Here is a 15,431-nt window from a genome sequence, read left to right on the forward strand (position 1 = left end):
TTACCTGAACTCTGTTCTTTAACTTGTCCTTCACTTAAAAACTGGTACAAGAACCGGTTTGAATCAATCTGAATTTTGGACCCCTGTGACACAAACTTTGTACCCTGATTGTAAAACAACCCATAAGTCATTACTTTTAAACTATTCATGCAAGATGCATGAAATTTTCAAGGACTGTTCTTCAGTGCCAGATGCCTTTAAATACTAAAATAGAAAGTTCACAATTCAATATTTGCCGAGTTATGGCTTGCTGAAAATCATAAAAAAAATGTGCTTTGGAGCAAATTTGACGCCCCATACCTCCACATTAAAGCACACTAGATCTTTCAAATTTTCTTATTTATTACTCATGTTATAGTACTCTTTCGGCAACTCGGTATGTGTTCAAAAGAAATCAAACTTTCTGATTTATTAGGCTTTAAAAATAAAAAAAACATTTTGTGCCTATAATGCCGAATACGATTGACAAGTGAGATGAAGCTAAGGTGCGTGAAATAGATGCGAGTGTGAAGAACAAGTTCAGATGGGACTGGTTGGATAATAAAGCTACGCTAGCCCCGGTAGATAGCAAGCATGGATCGGTGTCGGTAACCACTGGTGAATTCGTGAAAAAACTCGATGTTCCTGGTAAAGCTCTTTGTACGGTGTGTGACGATGTAATATTAGTAATTAGTAATTACTAATTAGTAATTAGCTCATTGCTTAAAATGGGTTAAATGCAGAGGAGGAATTTCACTGTATGCTTTAAAGTGCACATCACGGGTAAATTCAGGAGCGAGATCAATGTAATTCTCCTATTTTATATTAAACTTTGGTCAAATATCTGTAACATTCTGCATTCTCTGCAATTTTTTTACCTTGCGCAATACCAGAAAAATTCAGTTGAAATCAAGCCATTTGAGTTGAACTGGTCCGCCTCTGAAAAAACTTGGCATTTGGATTTCCCGGCAAACACTGATTTTCGTGACGTCGCGTGCGGGACGCCTCCTTCTGAATCCTACGTCAGCGCTGGTTTGTTTATGAGAAAACGACCTGGTGGTTTTCGGCAAATTTCTTCAACGTTATCGCGTAATTATTAAAATGGTTAACAGATGTATCGTAGGAGGGTGTAGCAACACCAATCTTGATGGGATTAGTACTCATCGTTTCCCAAAAGACCGGACAATGAGGGAGAAATGGGAGCGCTTGGTCTACACAGGCTGTGCACTGAAACCGTGCAAAGCTCGCACAGCCTGCTGGCGCTTCCACAGGTGACGTTACGAATCTGGCTCCAGACTCCCTTGGGATTTTTCCAGACGCGTTTTGTTATTTTATTTTTTTTCTGCTGTAGACAGATGGCCTTGTGCAAAATTACCCTTCTGGATGAGTGTGTAAAGGGACATACTTTCATATTAAAAAAAAACAAAAAACACTAAATTGGTCCAGAATATGCACTTTAAGTCTGTGCTCGAGTGTACGTGTGATAAATAAAGGCTTCTTGTTCACAGACTTGGCAAGGAGCACTGAAGATATTCCGGAGACTCATGGTGGCCTCACTACGAAGACGCTTCATTTTGGTTTTAATTTGTCCCCTATCTGTACCACATTACTTACTTACTTATTGCCTTATTGCTCACTCACAGAGCATAGGCCATCGGCTACAAGCCTCCATCGTCTGCGATATTGGGCCATCTTTTCTAGCTTTCCCCGGCTGTGTCCCTCCTTCCACATTTCCGCCTCTACACTTCGCCTCCATGTATTCCTAGGTCTACCACACTGGCGCTTTCCCAACGGGTTCCACGTAAGAGCCTGTTTGGTAATGTGAGCTTTCGGCTTCCTCAGCGTGTGACCAATCCAAGTCCATTTCCTTCTACATATCAGTCTTCCGACCGGTTCCTGATTAGTCTTCTTCCAAAGATCCTCGTTCCTGATCTTTTCGGGCCACCAAATCCTAAGTATCCTTCTTAAACATCTACTAATCAGGGCTTTGAACCGGTTCAAGGAACGAAAACGAAAACCAGGAACTTTTTCTATTTCACATGGAACAGAAACGAAACCAGAAACTTCATTATTTTTTATGTTCCGGAACAGAAACGCTTATTAAAAATAATGGTAACCGGTTAATACCGGTTTTTATTTCGTTCCTCAAAGTTTCCGTAGCCTACAAATAAAAAAGTCATTCTTCTCCTGCGCAAGTTTCTATGACCCGCTGTGGTTCACTTCCTGTGTGACGTTCGCTTACTGAATGGAGAGAGCGGGAGGGTGGATTACTATCACGTCTCCACATCTTAAATAAGAGGTAAATATTGCAGTCTATCGTTATTCAAAAACGTCAATTTCAAACACGATATCAATATATTTGTCCACGTTAATGAGAGGCTCGCGAACATTAAATGACGTTAACCTCTGTTAGCCTATCAATGCATAGGGCCTGACTAGCCTTTGGTAACACACTAAACGAATTATCTTTCATTTTTGGCACTTTTTCTGTTTGTGTAGATGGGAAGACATACTGAGAATCCAAATTGCCAACATTTGAAATAATGATTGTTTTGAATTATTTCTTGTCTTATTTAATGAATGTTGTAATAGAATTAGCCTACATTTGGCTTAAGCTGGATGAGACAGAGACATAATTTTATAGCCATTTGTTAAACAGCTGACAGGGAACGTAATTAACCGTTCCGGGAACGAAATTTTTTTGTTCTAACCGGTTCGGGAACGTCTATTTAATGGTGGAACCCAAAACCGGAAACGTTAAAATTCTGTTTCTGTTCGGAACGAACCAATAGGAAAAAAATTCTGGTTCAAAGCCCTGCTACTAATAAATGCTTGTACTTTCCCCAGCATAGCCTTTGTAGTCCTCCAAGTTTCTGAGCCATACAGCAACACCGCTTTGACATTGGTGTTGAAGATACGCAATTTGGCTGATGTTGTGATGTCCCTCGCTTTCCAAACCTTCTGCAAGATATTAAAGGCTGCTCTGGCTTTCCCGATTCTAGCTTTGACGTCATCGTCTGTGCCTCAACTAGTACTCGCAATACTTCCAAGAGTGTACTATGTGGCATCTGTACCACATAGTACACTCTTATACCTTATTGCTCGATTCTGTAATTTGTAATTCGCTCACCTGCTCCCTGCTGAGTTACAGACACGAGAAATTATTTCCAAATAAAAATACTTTCATGAATGAAAGCGTTATACTGTAGTGGTTTGGAGATTAAGATGGCATATGAACCATTTATAGGTCTAATTGATTTATAATTCTAATTAGAGAGTCGGAGAGCTTATTTCTTCTTTCTGTAATGTGTTTTCACTCACCTCTCCACTGCCTATCACTACTTTATGTGTTGAATGAAGTACAGTAATAGACTGACTGTGCTCATTTGAAATAACGTTAAAAAAAAGTCATTTTCTATGCCTAGCTAACTTGAAGAGATATATTCCAACATGATCTCTATGAATATTCGTAACATAACATTAGCTAACTTAATATAGAGTGTTGTCTGAAGACATCACTCACACACTTACCGTATATATTTTTTAAAAAAAAAGGTATGTCCTCCATCTTTTGCCGCCTGGGGGGTTCTGATATTGCTAACTATTATTTGAATCAAATCGTTTGAATCATTTTTGAGCGCACGAGAGGAAAGCACAGCTTGAGTGGGGGATGTTTCTGCATGGTCCTAGTGCCTGCACCCTCTCCTGTTTTTGAGCAGGTGCACTTTCCGCATGGTCCTAGTGCCTGCAACTCAGTTTTTTTTTTCTTTTTCAGACCTTAAAATGTGTGCGTGTATGGCAGGAGGGTTGATGGTGGTCTCTCCCCCTCCCCCAGTAAAATGGAAGGGGAAACTGCAAGTGACCCGAGCCCTCACCTCAACACCAATAAATACCACTTGATACCAGTGCCTGTTCTCACTACTGCTCCTGCTCTTGTGGCTGAAAGAACACAAATCCCCACAGTCCAGCTCCAAAATCTAGAGGAAAGATTTCCCAAAACAGTGGAGGCTTTTATAGAAGCAAAAGAGAACCAACTCCATGTTAATGCCCATGGTTTTGATAATGGGCATATATGGGATGAAGGTTAGGTGTCCATATACTTTGGGCCCTCTATTGTACTTGGCCATCAGGCAGCTATGAGTTAAAAAAAAAATCTTCTCGTTCTGGGCTACTGATAATTAATTTATGGCAGGCCATTTTGGACCAATTTCTTGGGACTAGGCATGAGTGGTGGAGAAATTACTAGCTCAGGTACACAGACCAAGCAGATTATTTGACTCAGGAGGACGCGGATGCTGAAGGTGGTGTCCAACATTTATTTCATCTGTCCATAAAACTGATGAGATATAACACTGTTCAAAAATAAGTGTAGCTCGCCAGTTCTGAATCAAGCCTGCTGCACTCCAGATAGGGTAGTATCTCACTGGGCTGCGACAGCTTGCGACAAATTGCGAACGTCATTTGCGGGGCTTCTCAATTTCCTCGCACGAGTCGCAAAGTGTCGCTCCTTCGTCGCTGAAATTTTGAACATGTTCAAAAAATTCGTGCGACAAAATTTCTCTCAAAATAGCCGTAAACGCGTCGCTGATGTCGCAAAGCTGTCGTGAACCCTTCTCAAGTCAGTTTCCGTGAGACAGGAAGTGTGAGTTCAGCCAGTATCTCACTGGCCTGTGACAAGTTGGAGACACAACAATTGCGGTAAAATATGCGAATATCAATTCAGTGTGGAATGGAATGTTTATAGAGTATTTGGAATCCTATTGTAATAAATAGAATTAGACCAGAATTAAATTCCTGGCATATAAAAAATTACATGCTTGAAATATTCAGATTTTTCTTTTCCATTCAGAAAATTTTTTTTTTGCAGTGTGTTGTAAATATCGACCACATATTACAATATCAGTAGACATTTTGTATTTTGGTTCAAGGAATGACATGCGACCTTTGAAATGGATTTTCATGTGGTTACAGTGTCAATTGCCAATGTGATCTATGAAAATATTTAAAAAGTGGAAGAAAAAGATTTTCTGACAGGTTAAACATTATCAGTTCATTTGTTTACAAACATTAGAATGACTTCCTCATTTATGTAAACACCGACATCCATATATTTATATAAAAGATATTTTGTACTAAATATAAGTCGATGTAAAACAAATTTTAAATAAAAACTATGTTTTGTTAACTTAATACCACATACCAATTATTTTTTTTCATTTATAAATAATCATCTGGATGTCGATAATTGTGGAACGGTGTCGATAATTGTGGAACAGTGTCACGTGATCTGATACGCTAAGTAATCAGGAATCAACTCGTTTTTTTCCAGTGGAAGTTTGAGTAATTATTCATGCACAATTTACGTATTGAAAGTCTTTTCTGCTTTTGCAATGGCCAAAAGATCGTTAAAGTGCCATTCCACCATTGGATGTATTTTTTTGGCATAAAATACAATATATTTTATGACAACATGACTAGACAGAGAAATCTTTTAGCTTCAAAATGATATATCAAACATAATTTTTTGACAACGACAAGTATATTAATTTTGCGACCAAAGTCACCTACCCTTTTAATTTCCGCGCGGTAGTGAAACGTGATGTCATCGGCAGGTTCCCCTTCTTGTGTACCATGTCACATGTGACGTGGCACAGATTATCAGCAATGGCTGATAGAACGCGATTGTCAGCTTCGGAAAAGAAGCGAAGGAAAATAGCAAGTGATGACCAAAGGAGACGGTCGATGGTGAATATCGGCACAGCAATCGACAAGTGGAAATCGCGTTCTATCCGCCATTGCTGATAATCTGTGCCACGTCACACGTGACGTGGTACACAAGAAGGGGAACCTGCCGATGACATCACGTTTCACTACCGCGCGGAAATTTAAAGGGTAGGTGACTTTGGTCGCAAAATTAATATACTTGTCGTTGTCAAAAAATTATGTTTGATATTGAAGCTAAAAGATTTCTCTGTCTAGTCATGTTGTCATAAAATATATTGTATTTTATGCCAAAGAATACATCCAATGGTGGAATGGCACTTTAAGGTGTCGATAATTGTAGCCGCTGCTCTCTAAGAAAAAAATGCTTCTAAAATAAATGACCTACCCTACCTTTAAATACACAGTATGTCCCATTCCTTTTTACTTTGTCCTTGTCCTGCTGTAGTTCTGTGGCATGCAATTCAACCAGTGAAGCACATGATCATTTCCTTTCAAATAATTAACTCAAAGAATTTTCTTTTTTTTGGTACATTATACTGAACATTTCTTTTTTTTTTTTCCAAAACTCATTTATTCATTGATAATTTCACACAATGGCAAAGCGAGCGCCAAACAGCTTCAGTTCTGAATTTTCTTTATAGTCGCTTCATGTCTGAAATGTTTGAGGTTTAAAGTTGAAACGGGTAGAAAATTGCATTTTAAATCCACAAATTGCATTTTATAGGACTTATTATGATCCAATGAGAAACAGGTTTAGATGCATGTCCATGTGTGCATTCTTATTAGACGCAAATGCGACTGAAGCCTGAAACACAAATCAGCTTGGCGCTCGTCGTTTGCAATGTGGACACTGTCATACAGACTGGATTTGAGAATTAAATCAGTGTGACAAATCAAAAGTTTGTGTATATCTGTGTGAACAAAACAGACTCAAACTGGAACGAGGCTGAGATTAAAAACATGGTTACTGGCTATCGTTGTAAAAGTGCACATATGCAGCCATGCAAAACTCCTTGTAACTGAACACAGATGATCAGCTGGACACAATCTGTAATTTAGAACTGAAAGTCTTCATAAGCAAACTGACAAACGGCAGAGATAAAAGAGCTGGGAGAATAGGAAACAGTGTAAAACATGAAACCTGATCGTTAGTTGAACGAAAGAGAAGAGTATTAAGGTGTGAACCAACCCATTATAACACATATACATAGCCTTTTTTTTTCCCCAAGACTTGGCATAAACCTTATCTGGAACTGAAAATTTAGAAGTGTTTGCCCCAGGGCTGCTTTCATTCTGTGTATACACACACAATAACTGGCATGTGATCACATGCCAAGTCCTTGGGTTTCTTTGGAATGCAAATATTGAATGTAAATGGTGGATTTTAATGTTGTGTGTTTTTTTTTTTTTTATGTGATTCACTCACTCAGTTCACACTTGGCTCCCGTGAAAGCATCTGGACACACACACTCAAACGAACGCTGGTAAGGAACCGCAGTACACACTCCGCCGTTCTTACACGGGTTCGGATTGCACAGGCTTTGCTCAGTGATACTGTGGAAAGCAGCTGAGGGGAGAAGGAGAAAGTTGTCAGGATGTGACTTCTGTAACTGTTTTTGCATCAAACAGATGGTCCACATGCGGACGTTCCACTGAGTCACTGTTTGTTGAAACCACGGACAAATCTAAAGCCCATTTAAAGGATGTTGCTCATAAACACAAGCTGCAATTTGGGAACAAGATCCTTAGATCAGGCATGTCATAATTATTTTAGGTAATGGGTCACAGTCCCGTTTCAAGTAGGTATGAACAAAAAAAGTCACCATAAATGATTAACATTAATATTTTATTGCAAAGTCATTTTTTGTAAATTACAGCTTTGAGGTACAACCCCAAATCAGAAAAAGTCAAGATGGGATGGAAAATGCAAATACAAAAAAAGAAAGACATGATTTCTAAATTTATTTTGACTTGTATTTCACTGCAGACAGTATAAACACAAGATATTTCATGTTTTGTCTGGTCAACTTCATTTCATTTGTTAAGATACATCCATTCCTGAGTTTCAGGCCTGAAACACATTCCAAAAAAAGTTAGGACAGGGGCAATTTAGGGCTAGTAATGAGGTAAAACAATTAAATAATGATGTGATTTTGAAACAGGTGATGTCAACAGGTGATTAATCATGTTTTGGTACAAAGTCAGTATCCAGTAAAGGCCTAGTCTTTGAGGAGTAAAGACGGGCTGAGGATCTCCTGTTTGTCAAGAAATGCGTGAGAAAATTATTGAAATGTTTAAAAACAAAATTTTCTCAAAGAAAGATATGAAGAAATTTGGATATTTCACCCTCTTTGGTACCTAACATCATTAAAAGATTCAAGGAATCTGGAGGAATTTCAGTGTGTAAAGGGCAAGGGCCCAAGCCTAAGCTGAACACCTTTGATCACTAATCCCTCAGATGGCACTGCATCAAGAACTCATTCATCTATAGCTGATATAACCAGATAGATAGATAGATAGATAGATAGATAGATAGATAGATAGATAGATAGATAGATAGATAGATAGATAGATAGATAGATAGATAGATAGATAGATAGATAGATAGATAGATAGATAGATAGATAGATAGATAGATAGATAGATAGATACTTTATTTATCCCTAAGGGGAAATTCAAATATTCAGCAGCTCATTAAAAATAAATAAATAAATTCCACCAGTCATAACCATAAAAGACTAAAATAAATAGAACAATTAAATAACAATTAAAATAGGGATAATAAATAAGATAAAAACATGATAAATAAATAGATAAAAAGTGTAAGATGGGGGGGGGGGGGGGGGGGGGTTGTCCAGAGGGCATTAAAAAGTCTTATTGCAGTGGGGACAAAGGACCTCCTGAACTGCTCAGATCTACAGCGCAGTGCGAGGAGCCGCCTGCCACGGCCACTCCTCTGCCCAACAAGGAGGCTGTAGAGAGGGTGTCTGCTGTTATCCATTAAAGCTTTCAGTTTGTTCAATGTACTCCTCTCCACCACAGTTCTAAGTGAGTCCAGCCTCCTGCCAAGCACTGAGCTGGCTTTTTTCACCAGCTTGTCCAGCCGCTTGGTGTTTTTGTCCCTCAGGCTGCACCCCCAACAAACAGCAGCATAAAAGAGGACACCGACCACCACAGTATGATAAAATATGTGCAGTATCTCATCACACACACATCAAAGGACCTCAGCCTCTGCAGTAAGAAGAAGTGGCTCTGCCCCTTCTTGGAGAGAGCATCAGTGTTGAGGGACCAGTCCAGCTTGTCACCCAATAGGAGCCCCAGGTATCAATTTCCTGTCCTTGTATGGAGACTGGCAGATGGGGTGGCCTACATCTTCTGAAATCCACCACCATCTCCTTGGTCTTAGAGGTATTAAAGGAACAGTCCACCGTATTTCCATAATGAAATATGCTCTTATCTGAATTGAGACGAGCTGCTCCGTACCTATCCGAGCTTTGTGCGACCTCCCAGTCAGTCAGACGCAGTCAGACGCGCTGTCACTCCTGTTAGCAATGTAGCTAGGCTCAGCATGGCCAATGGTATTTTTTGGGGCTGTAGTTAGATGCAACCAAACTCTTCCGCGTTTTTCCTGTTTACATAGGTTTATATGACCAGTGATATGAAACAAGTTCAGTTACACAAATTGAAACGTAGCGATTTTCTATGCTATGGAAAGTCCGTACTATAATGACAGGCGTACTAACACCTCCTGCGCGCTTCGGCAGCGCATTGATACGGAGCTCAGATATCAATGCGCTGCCGAAGCGCACAGAAGGTGTTAGTACGCCTGTCATTATAGTGCGCACTTTCCATAGCATAGAAAATCGCTACGTTTCAATTTGTGTAACTGAACTTGTTTCATATCACTGGTCATATAAACCTATGTAAACAGGAAAAACGCGGAAGAGTTTGGTTGCATCTAACTACAGCCCCAAAAAATACCGTTGGCCATACTGAGCCTAGCTACATTGCTAACTGGAGTGACAGCGCGTCTGACTGCGTCTGACTGACTGGGAGGTCGCGCAAAGCTCGGATAGGTACGGAGCAGCTCGTCTCAATTCAGATAAGAGCATATTTCATTATGGAAATACGGTGGACTGTTCCTTTAAGGTGGAGGCAACTCCTACTGCGCCAATCCCTGAAGTCCTCCACAAGGTCCCTGTATTCCTGTTCCTGTCCACTCCTGATACATGCCACAATAGCTGTATCATCAGAGTATTTTTGCATGTGGCAGGATTTTGAGCTGCATTTAAAGTCTGCCATGTAGAGTGTGAACAGGAATGGTGCTAAGATGGTCCCTTGTGGGGCCCCTGTGCTGCACCTCACCATGCCAGAGACACAATTCCCCAACATGACATACTGAGGTCGTTCTGTCAAGTAGTCTGTTACCCAGGACATCGGGGGGACCCACACCCATACCCTCCAACTTGTCTCTCAATATGAGGGGCTGGATTGTATTAAAAGCACTTAAAAAATAAAAAAATAAGATTCTCACATAGCATCCTGGCTCCTCCAGGTATGTGTAGGTCCTGTGCAGCATATAAAGGATTGCATCCTCCACTCCAATGTGCTCCTGGTAAGCAAACTGGAGGGGGTCCAGTGCATGAGCGACCTCTGGCCTCATGAGGTGGAGAACCAGCTCCAGGGTCTTCATAATATGAGATGTTAAGGCCAATGGGCGGTAATCGTTTATCTCAACCGGTCGCCTTACTTTGGGCACCGGTACAAGACAGGATGTTTTCCACCGCACCGGAACCTTGCCTAGTCATAGACTCATGTTGAAGAGCCAACAGAGGGCTCAGCTAGCTGGGCTGCACAGTCCTTCAGGAATCTTGGACACACACCATCTGGGCCTGCTGCTTTCCTGGGACGCAGTCTCCCAAGCTCCGCCCTCACCTCATCAACTGTGAAGGATGGGGGCAGGTAACCAGATGTGATGGATATTGCAGCTGCAGTGATAGGGGAGCTATTGCATGCAGGAGACAGTAGAGTAGACAGAGCAGCATCTGAAATGATGGTGGAAGAGCCGTTGTCTACAGGAGTCAATGAAGTAGGAGCAGCATCTGAAGTGATGATGGGAGAGCCGTTGTCTACAGGAGTCAGTGAAGTAGGAGCAGCAGCTGAAGTGGTGGGCGGGAGGACAGGTGATAACGCAGGGCGGACATTGGCCATTCCATCAAACCTGTTATAAAACAGATTGAATTCATTGGCCTTGTTCTTTAATCACCATTAAAGACCTGGCTGTTCTTTTTTGAGTAGCCAGTAATATTCTTCATTCCTCTCCACACCTCTCTGGTGTTATTCTGCTGCAGCTTACCCTCCACTTTCCTTTTATAATCCACCTTTGCCTGCTTCAAGCTCCTTTTCAGTTCCCGTTGCACAAACCTGAGCTTCTCCTTATCCCCCTCCCTGAATGCCTGCTTTTTCTGATTAAGGAGCTCCTTGATGTTACTGATGAGCCAAGGTTTATTATTGGGAAAGCAGCGAACAGTCCTTACTGGAACCACAGTGTCCCTACAGAAGTTAATGTAGTCCGTTATGATATCCACCCTGCTGTCAATGTCATCCATGTTATTATCCTGTGGCTCAGCAGCACACTCCTGTCCGTACACTCGAAACAGTCCCTGAGAGACTCGCTGGTCTCCAGAGACCATTTCCTGAATGAGCGGGTGGTAACAGGCAGCCTCATTACACAGGGTTTGTATGTGGGCTGAAGAAAGACCAAATTGTGATCTGATCTGCCAAGTGGTGGTAAAGCAAAGGCACTGTAAGCATCCTTCACATTAGCATAAAACAGATCCAATGTCTTATTTTCCCTCGTGGGACAGTCCACATACTGTACAAACTAGGGATGTCCCGATCAGGTTTTTTTGCCCTCCGATCCGATACCGATCATTTGATTTTGAGTATCTGCCGATACCGAGTCCCGATCCGATACTTCTTATAATCCATAAAAAATAAAGACAAGGAAAGAAACGGATCCAGGATGTTCTTCATTTTTTATTTAACACCTTATTTTAACATCCAACAACTCCGTTAGCAAACAGAGCACTTACGTGAGGCAGTTTGAACAATAAATAACAAATTTTTAAAAAATAACCTTAAAATACCTGGCAGGAATGTAAACAAATAAAAAAAAATAAAGTGCCACAGTGCCGGTAATTTGCTTTTAAGAACGCATCTCACAGTGGTGTACAGTAATTTCAATTAAGGAAATGAACATTTTTCTTGATGAAAACAAGCATTTCTACCCTTTCAGGTTTGAGCCCGTTTCTTTTGTCATCCAACAGAAAAAAAAATGATCTCATGCTTTGCTTTCCGCTTCGAACTGCTTCCGTGTTCAACTTTGCCGGCAACAGGCAGCCAATAACCAATAGCGTCTCCGCTACAAAGTGATGTCATGCCGCACGCGTTGATGTTGCTGTGTTGAGACAAAAGGTCTGGTCTCACTCTGTGCCAACACATAGCTATTGATGTGTTAAAAATGAGAATATATTATATAGATATATATATCCGATCCCTGATCGGGAGGCAATGCCCGATTCCGATCGAGTCTGAAACCATGTGATCGGGCCCGATTTCCGATCACGTGATCGGATCGGGACATCCCTAGTACAAACCCAGTCAGATGGGAGGTGAGAGTAGTGTTATTAAAATCCTCTGTTATTGCAATGAAAGCATTAGGATACTGGGTCTGAACACTTGCGACAGTTTCGTGTATGACGTCACATGCTACTGCCGCTGCCGCCTGTGGTGGAATGTAAACAACAATGGTGACGATGTATGAAATTTCTTCGGTACAAAATACAGTCTAAGACCGACTGCCAACAGTTCAATGTCCTGACGGCAAATCACATCCTTCACTGTAACATGTCCAGGGTGACACCATCTATTGTTTACAAGCAGAATCAGACCCCCAGCTTTGCTCTTGCCGCTCATTTTCCAGTGTCTGTCAGCTTGCACAGTAATGAAGCCGGCTAAGTCCACAGAGGAGTCAGGTATGTTATCATTCAGCCATGTTTCCGTGAAGCACATGAGATTACACTCCCGGTAGAGTCATCAGTTTCTCACCAGTGCCTCCAGCGCATCACCCTTGTTGGCTAGCGAGTTGACATTTCCCATCAGAACCGATGGGAAAAACAACTTATACCTCCATCTGCTAGCCTTTAGCTTAGCCTTTAGCTTAGCTCCTGCTCGGCAGCCTCAAAACGGCTTCCTCAGCTCTGGTGGTATCATGTGTCTGACCCCATATCTAGTCCTTTGCAGAGCCAGAAGGTCATTCTTTGTGAACACAACTTAACACAAAGTTGTGCACATCTCGATGAAAAGCTTACTAAAAACACTCCACCCCCCAAAAAAACCCAACCCTACACACTCTAGAGCTACTTGGACTTGCTGCCACTCAATACAGCACATGCGTGTCTCATGGGCTCAGGATTACTTTGGCAAGCCTTTGTCAAACACTACAATACAGAGTTACCTCCACAAATGCCAGTTAAAACTTTACTGTGCAAAAAGGAAGCCTTATGTTAACTGTGTCCAGAAGTATTATTGACTTCTCTGGGCTGTTTACTGTATTTTTATTATTTACTATTTACTGTGTGATGGTTTCAAATGCATTAAGAAGGCAAAAAATTGCACTAATTAACTTTTGACGAGGCAGACCTGTTAATTGAAAAGCATTCCAGGTGACTACCTCATGAAGCTGGTTAAGATAATGCCAATAGTGTGCAAAGTGTCATCAAGGTAAACACTGGCTACCTTGAAGAATCTAAAATACAGGGCTCGACATTAACAGTTGTCCGCTTGTCCGGGACAAGTGATACTTCATTTCGGACAAGTTCATCGTCTCAGTTACTTGTCTGATCAGACAAGTGCCAAAATACGCCGCTATTTGGGTTACATATCAAATTTATCAGTTTATTCACATGATTTTCGAAGCATCTCACTCGACATATTGTTTTGATGAATCGACGGATGTTTCTCTTCGGAAAGAGCGATGTGTGCATGCGCAATATTCTGCTTGTGAAACAGGCCAATACCGCTTCGTGTATTTGAGCTGAAAAGTAAACGGTCGTTTAGCAGACCCTCCAGGATTTCGCGATGTTGCGATTTGCAACTTCAATGCAAATTCAGGGCGGTGTTGCAATCATATCCAATCACCGCGACTTTCCTGCAAATTTGACCAATCATTGGCGTCGTTTTGAGGTGACGTCGAAGCAGCATGTGCGAGTCAGTGTTTATATAGGCTTAAATTCTGTTACTGAAAGTGTGTTATGTTTACAGTGAAGGACTGTGTGCACGTTACATTATTTTTTTTTACTTAATACAAGAAATTAATGGATGCCAACATTTTTGCCAAAATGGTATTTTATTTTCCATTGTTTAGGCAGCTTCAGCATCATACTGTGAGATTCTGTTCCAATTGTTTTTTTTTTCTTCTATGAAGCCTGAGCCATTTATTTTATTAGTTTATAATTATTGTTTAATTTAGTCTTCAGGAGAGACTGCCTGCACACAGTACTAGTATTAATAGTTTTTTTTCTTACATGAAAGCTGAGGCATTTATATTACAGTGGTGCTTGAAAGTTTGTGAACCCTTTAGAATTTTCTATATTTTTGTATAAATATGACCTAAAACATCAACAGATTTTCACACAAGTCCTAAAAGTAGATAAAGAGAACCCAGTTAAACAAATGAGACAAAAATATTATACTTGGTCATTTATTTATTGAGGAAAATGATCCAATATTGCATACCTGTGAGTGGCAAAAGTATGTGAACCTTTGCTTTCAGTATCTGGTCTGACCCCCTTGTGCAGCAATAACTGCAACTAAACGTTTCCAGTAACTGTTGATCAGTCCTGCACACCGGCTTGGAGGGATTTTAGCCCATTCCTCCGTACAGAACAGCTTCAACTCTGGGATGTTGGTGGGTTTCCTCACATGAACTGCTCACTTCAGGTCCTTCCACAACATTTCGATTGGATTAAGGTCAGGACTTTGACTTGGCCATTCCAAAACATTAACTTTATTCTTCTTTAACCATTCTTTGGTAGAACGACTTGTGTGCTTAGGGTCGTTGTCTTGCTGCATGACTCACCTTCTCTTGAGATTCAGTTCATGGACAGATGTCCTGACATTTTCCTTTAGAATTCGCTGGTATAATTCAGAATTCATTGTTCCATCAATGATGGCAAGCCGTCCTGGCCCAGATGCAGCAAAACAGGCCCAAACCATGATACTACCACCACCATGTTTCACAGATGGGATAAGGTTCTTATGCTGGAATGCAATGTTTTCCTTTCTCCAAACATAACGCTTCTCATTTAAACCAAAAAGTTGTATTTTGGTCTCATCCGTCCACAAAACATTTTTCCAATAGCCTTCTGGCTTGTCCACATGATCTTTAGGAAACTGCAGATGAGCAGCAATGTTCTTTTTGGAGAGCAGTGTCTTTCTCCTTGCAACCCTGCCATGCACACCATTGTTGTTCAGTGTTCTCCTGATGATGGACTCATGAACATTAACATTAGCCAATGTGAGAGAGGCCTTCAGTTGCTTAGAAGTTACCCTGGGGTCCATTGTGACCTCACCGACTATTACATGCCTTGCTCTTGGAGTGATCTTTGTTGGTCGACCACTCCTAGGGAGGGTAACAATGGTCTTGAATTTCCTCCATTTGTACA

The 15,431-nt window shown here is 41.0% G+C and overlaps 1 protein-coding gene across 2 annotated transcripts in view; it reads right to left on the minus strand.

Moving 5' to 3' along the window:
- Positions 1–15,431, minus strand: part of LOC132883408 (hepatocyte growth factor activator) — a 73,989-nt gene that overhangs the window by 37,145 nt on the left and 21,413 nt on the right. For both annotated transcript variants that reach the window (XM_060917016.1, XM_060917019.1), the window contains one exon: positions 7,130–7,270. In XM_060917016.1, the coding sequence (XP_060772999.1) occupies positions 7,130–7,270 (141 nt within the window). The remainder of the gene's footprint in view (positions 1–7,129; positions 7,271–15,431) is intronic.

This window comes from Neoarius graeffei, chromosome 3 (assembly GCF_027579695.1).
Source record: "Neoarius graeffei isolate fNeoGra1 chromosome 3, fNeoGra1.pri, whole genome shotgun sequence".
In the NCBI taxonomy this organism is placed as follows: Eukaryota; Metazoa; Chordata; class Actinopteri; order Siluriformes; family Ariidae; genus Neoarius; species Neoarius graeffei.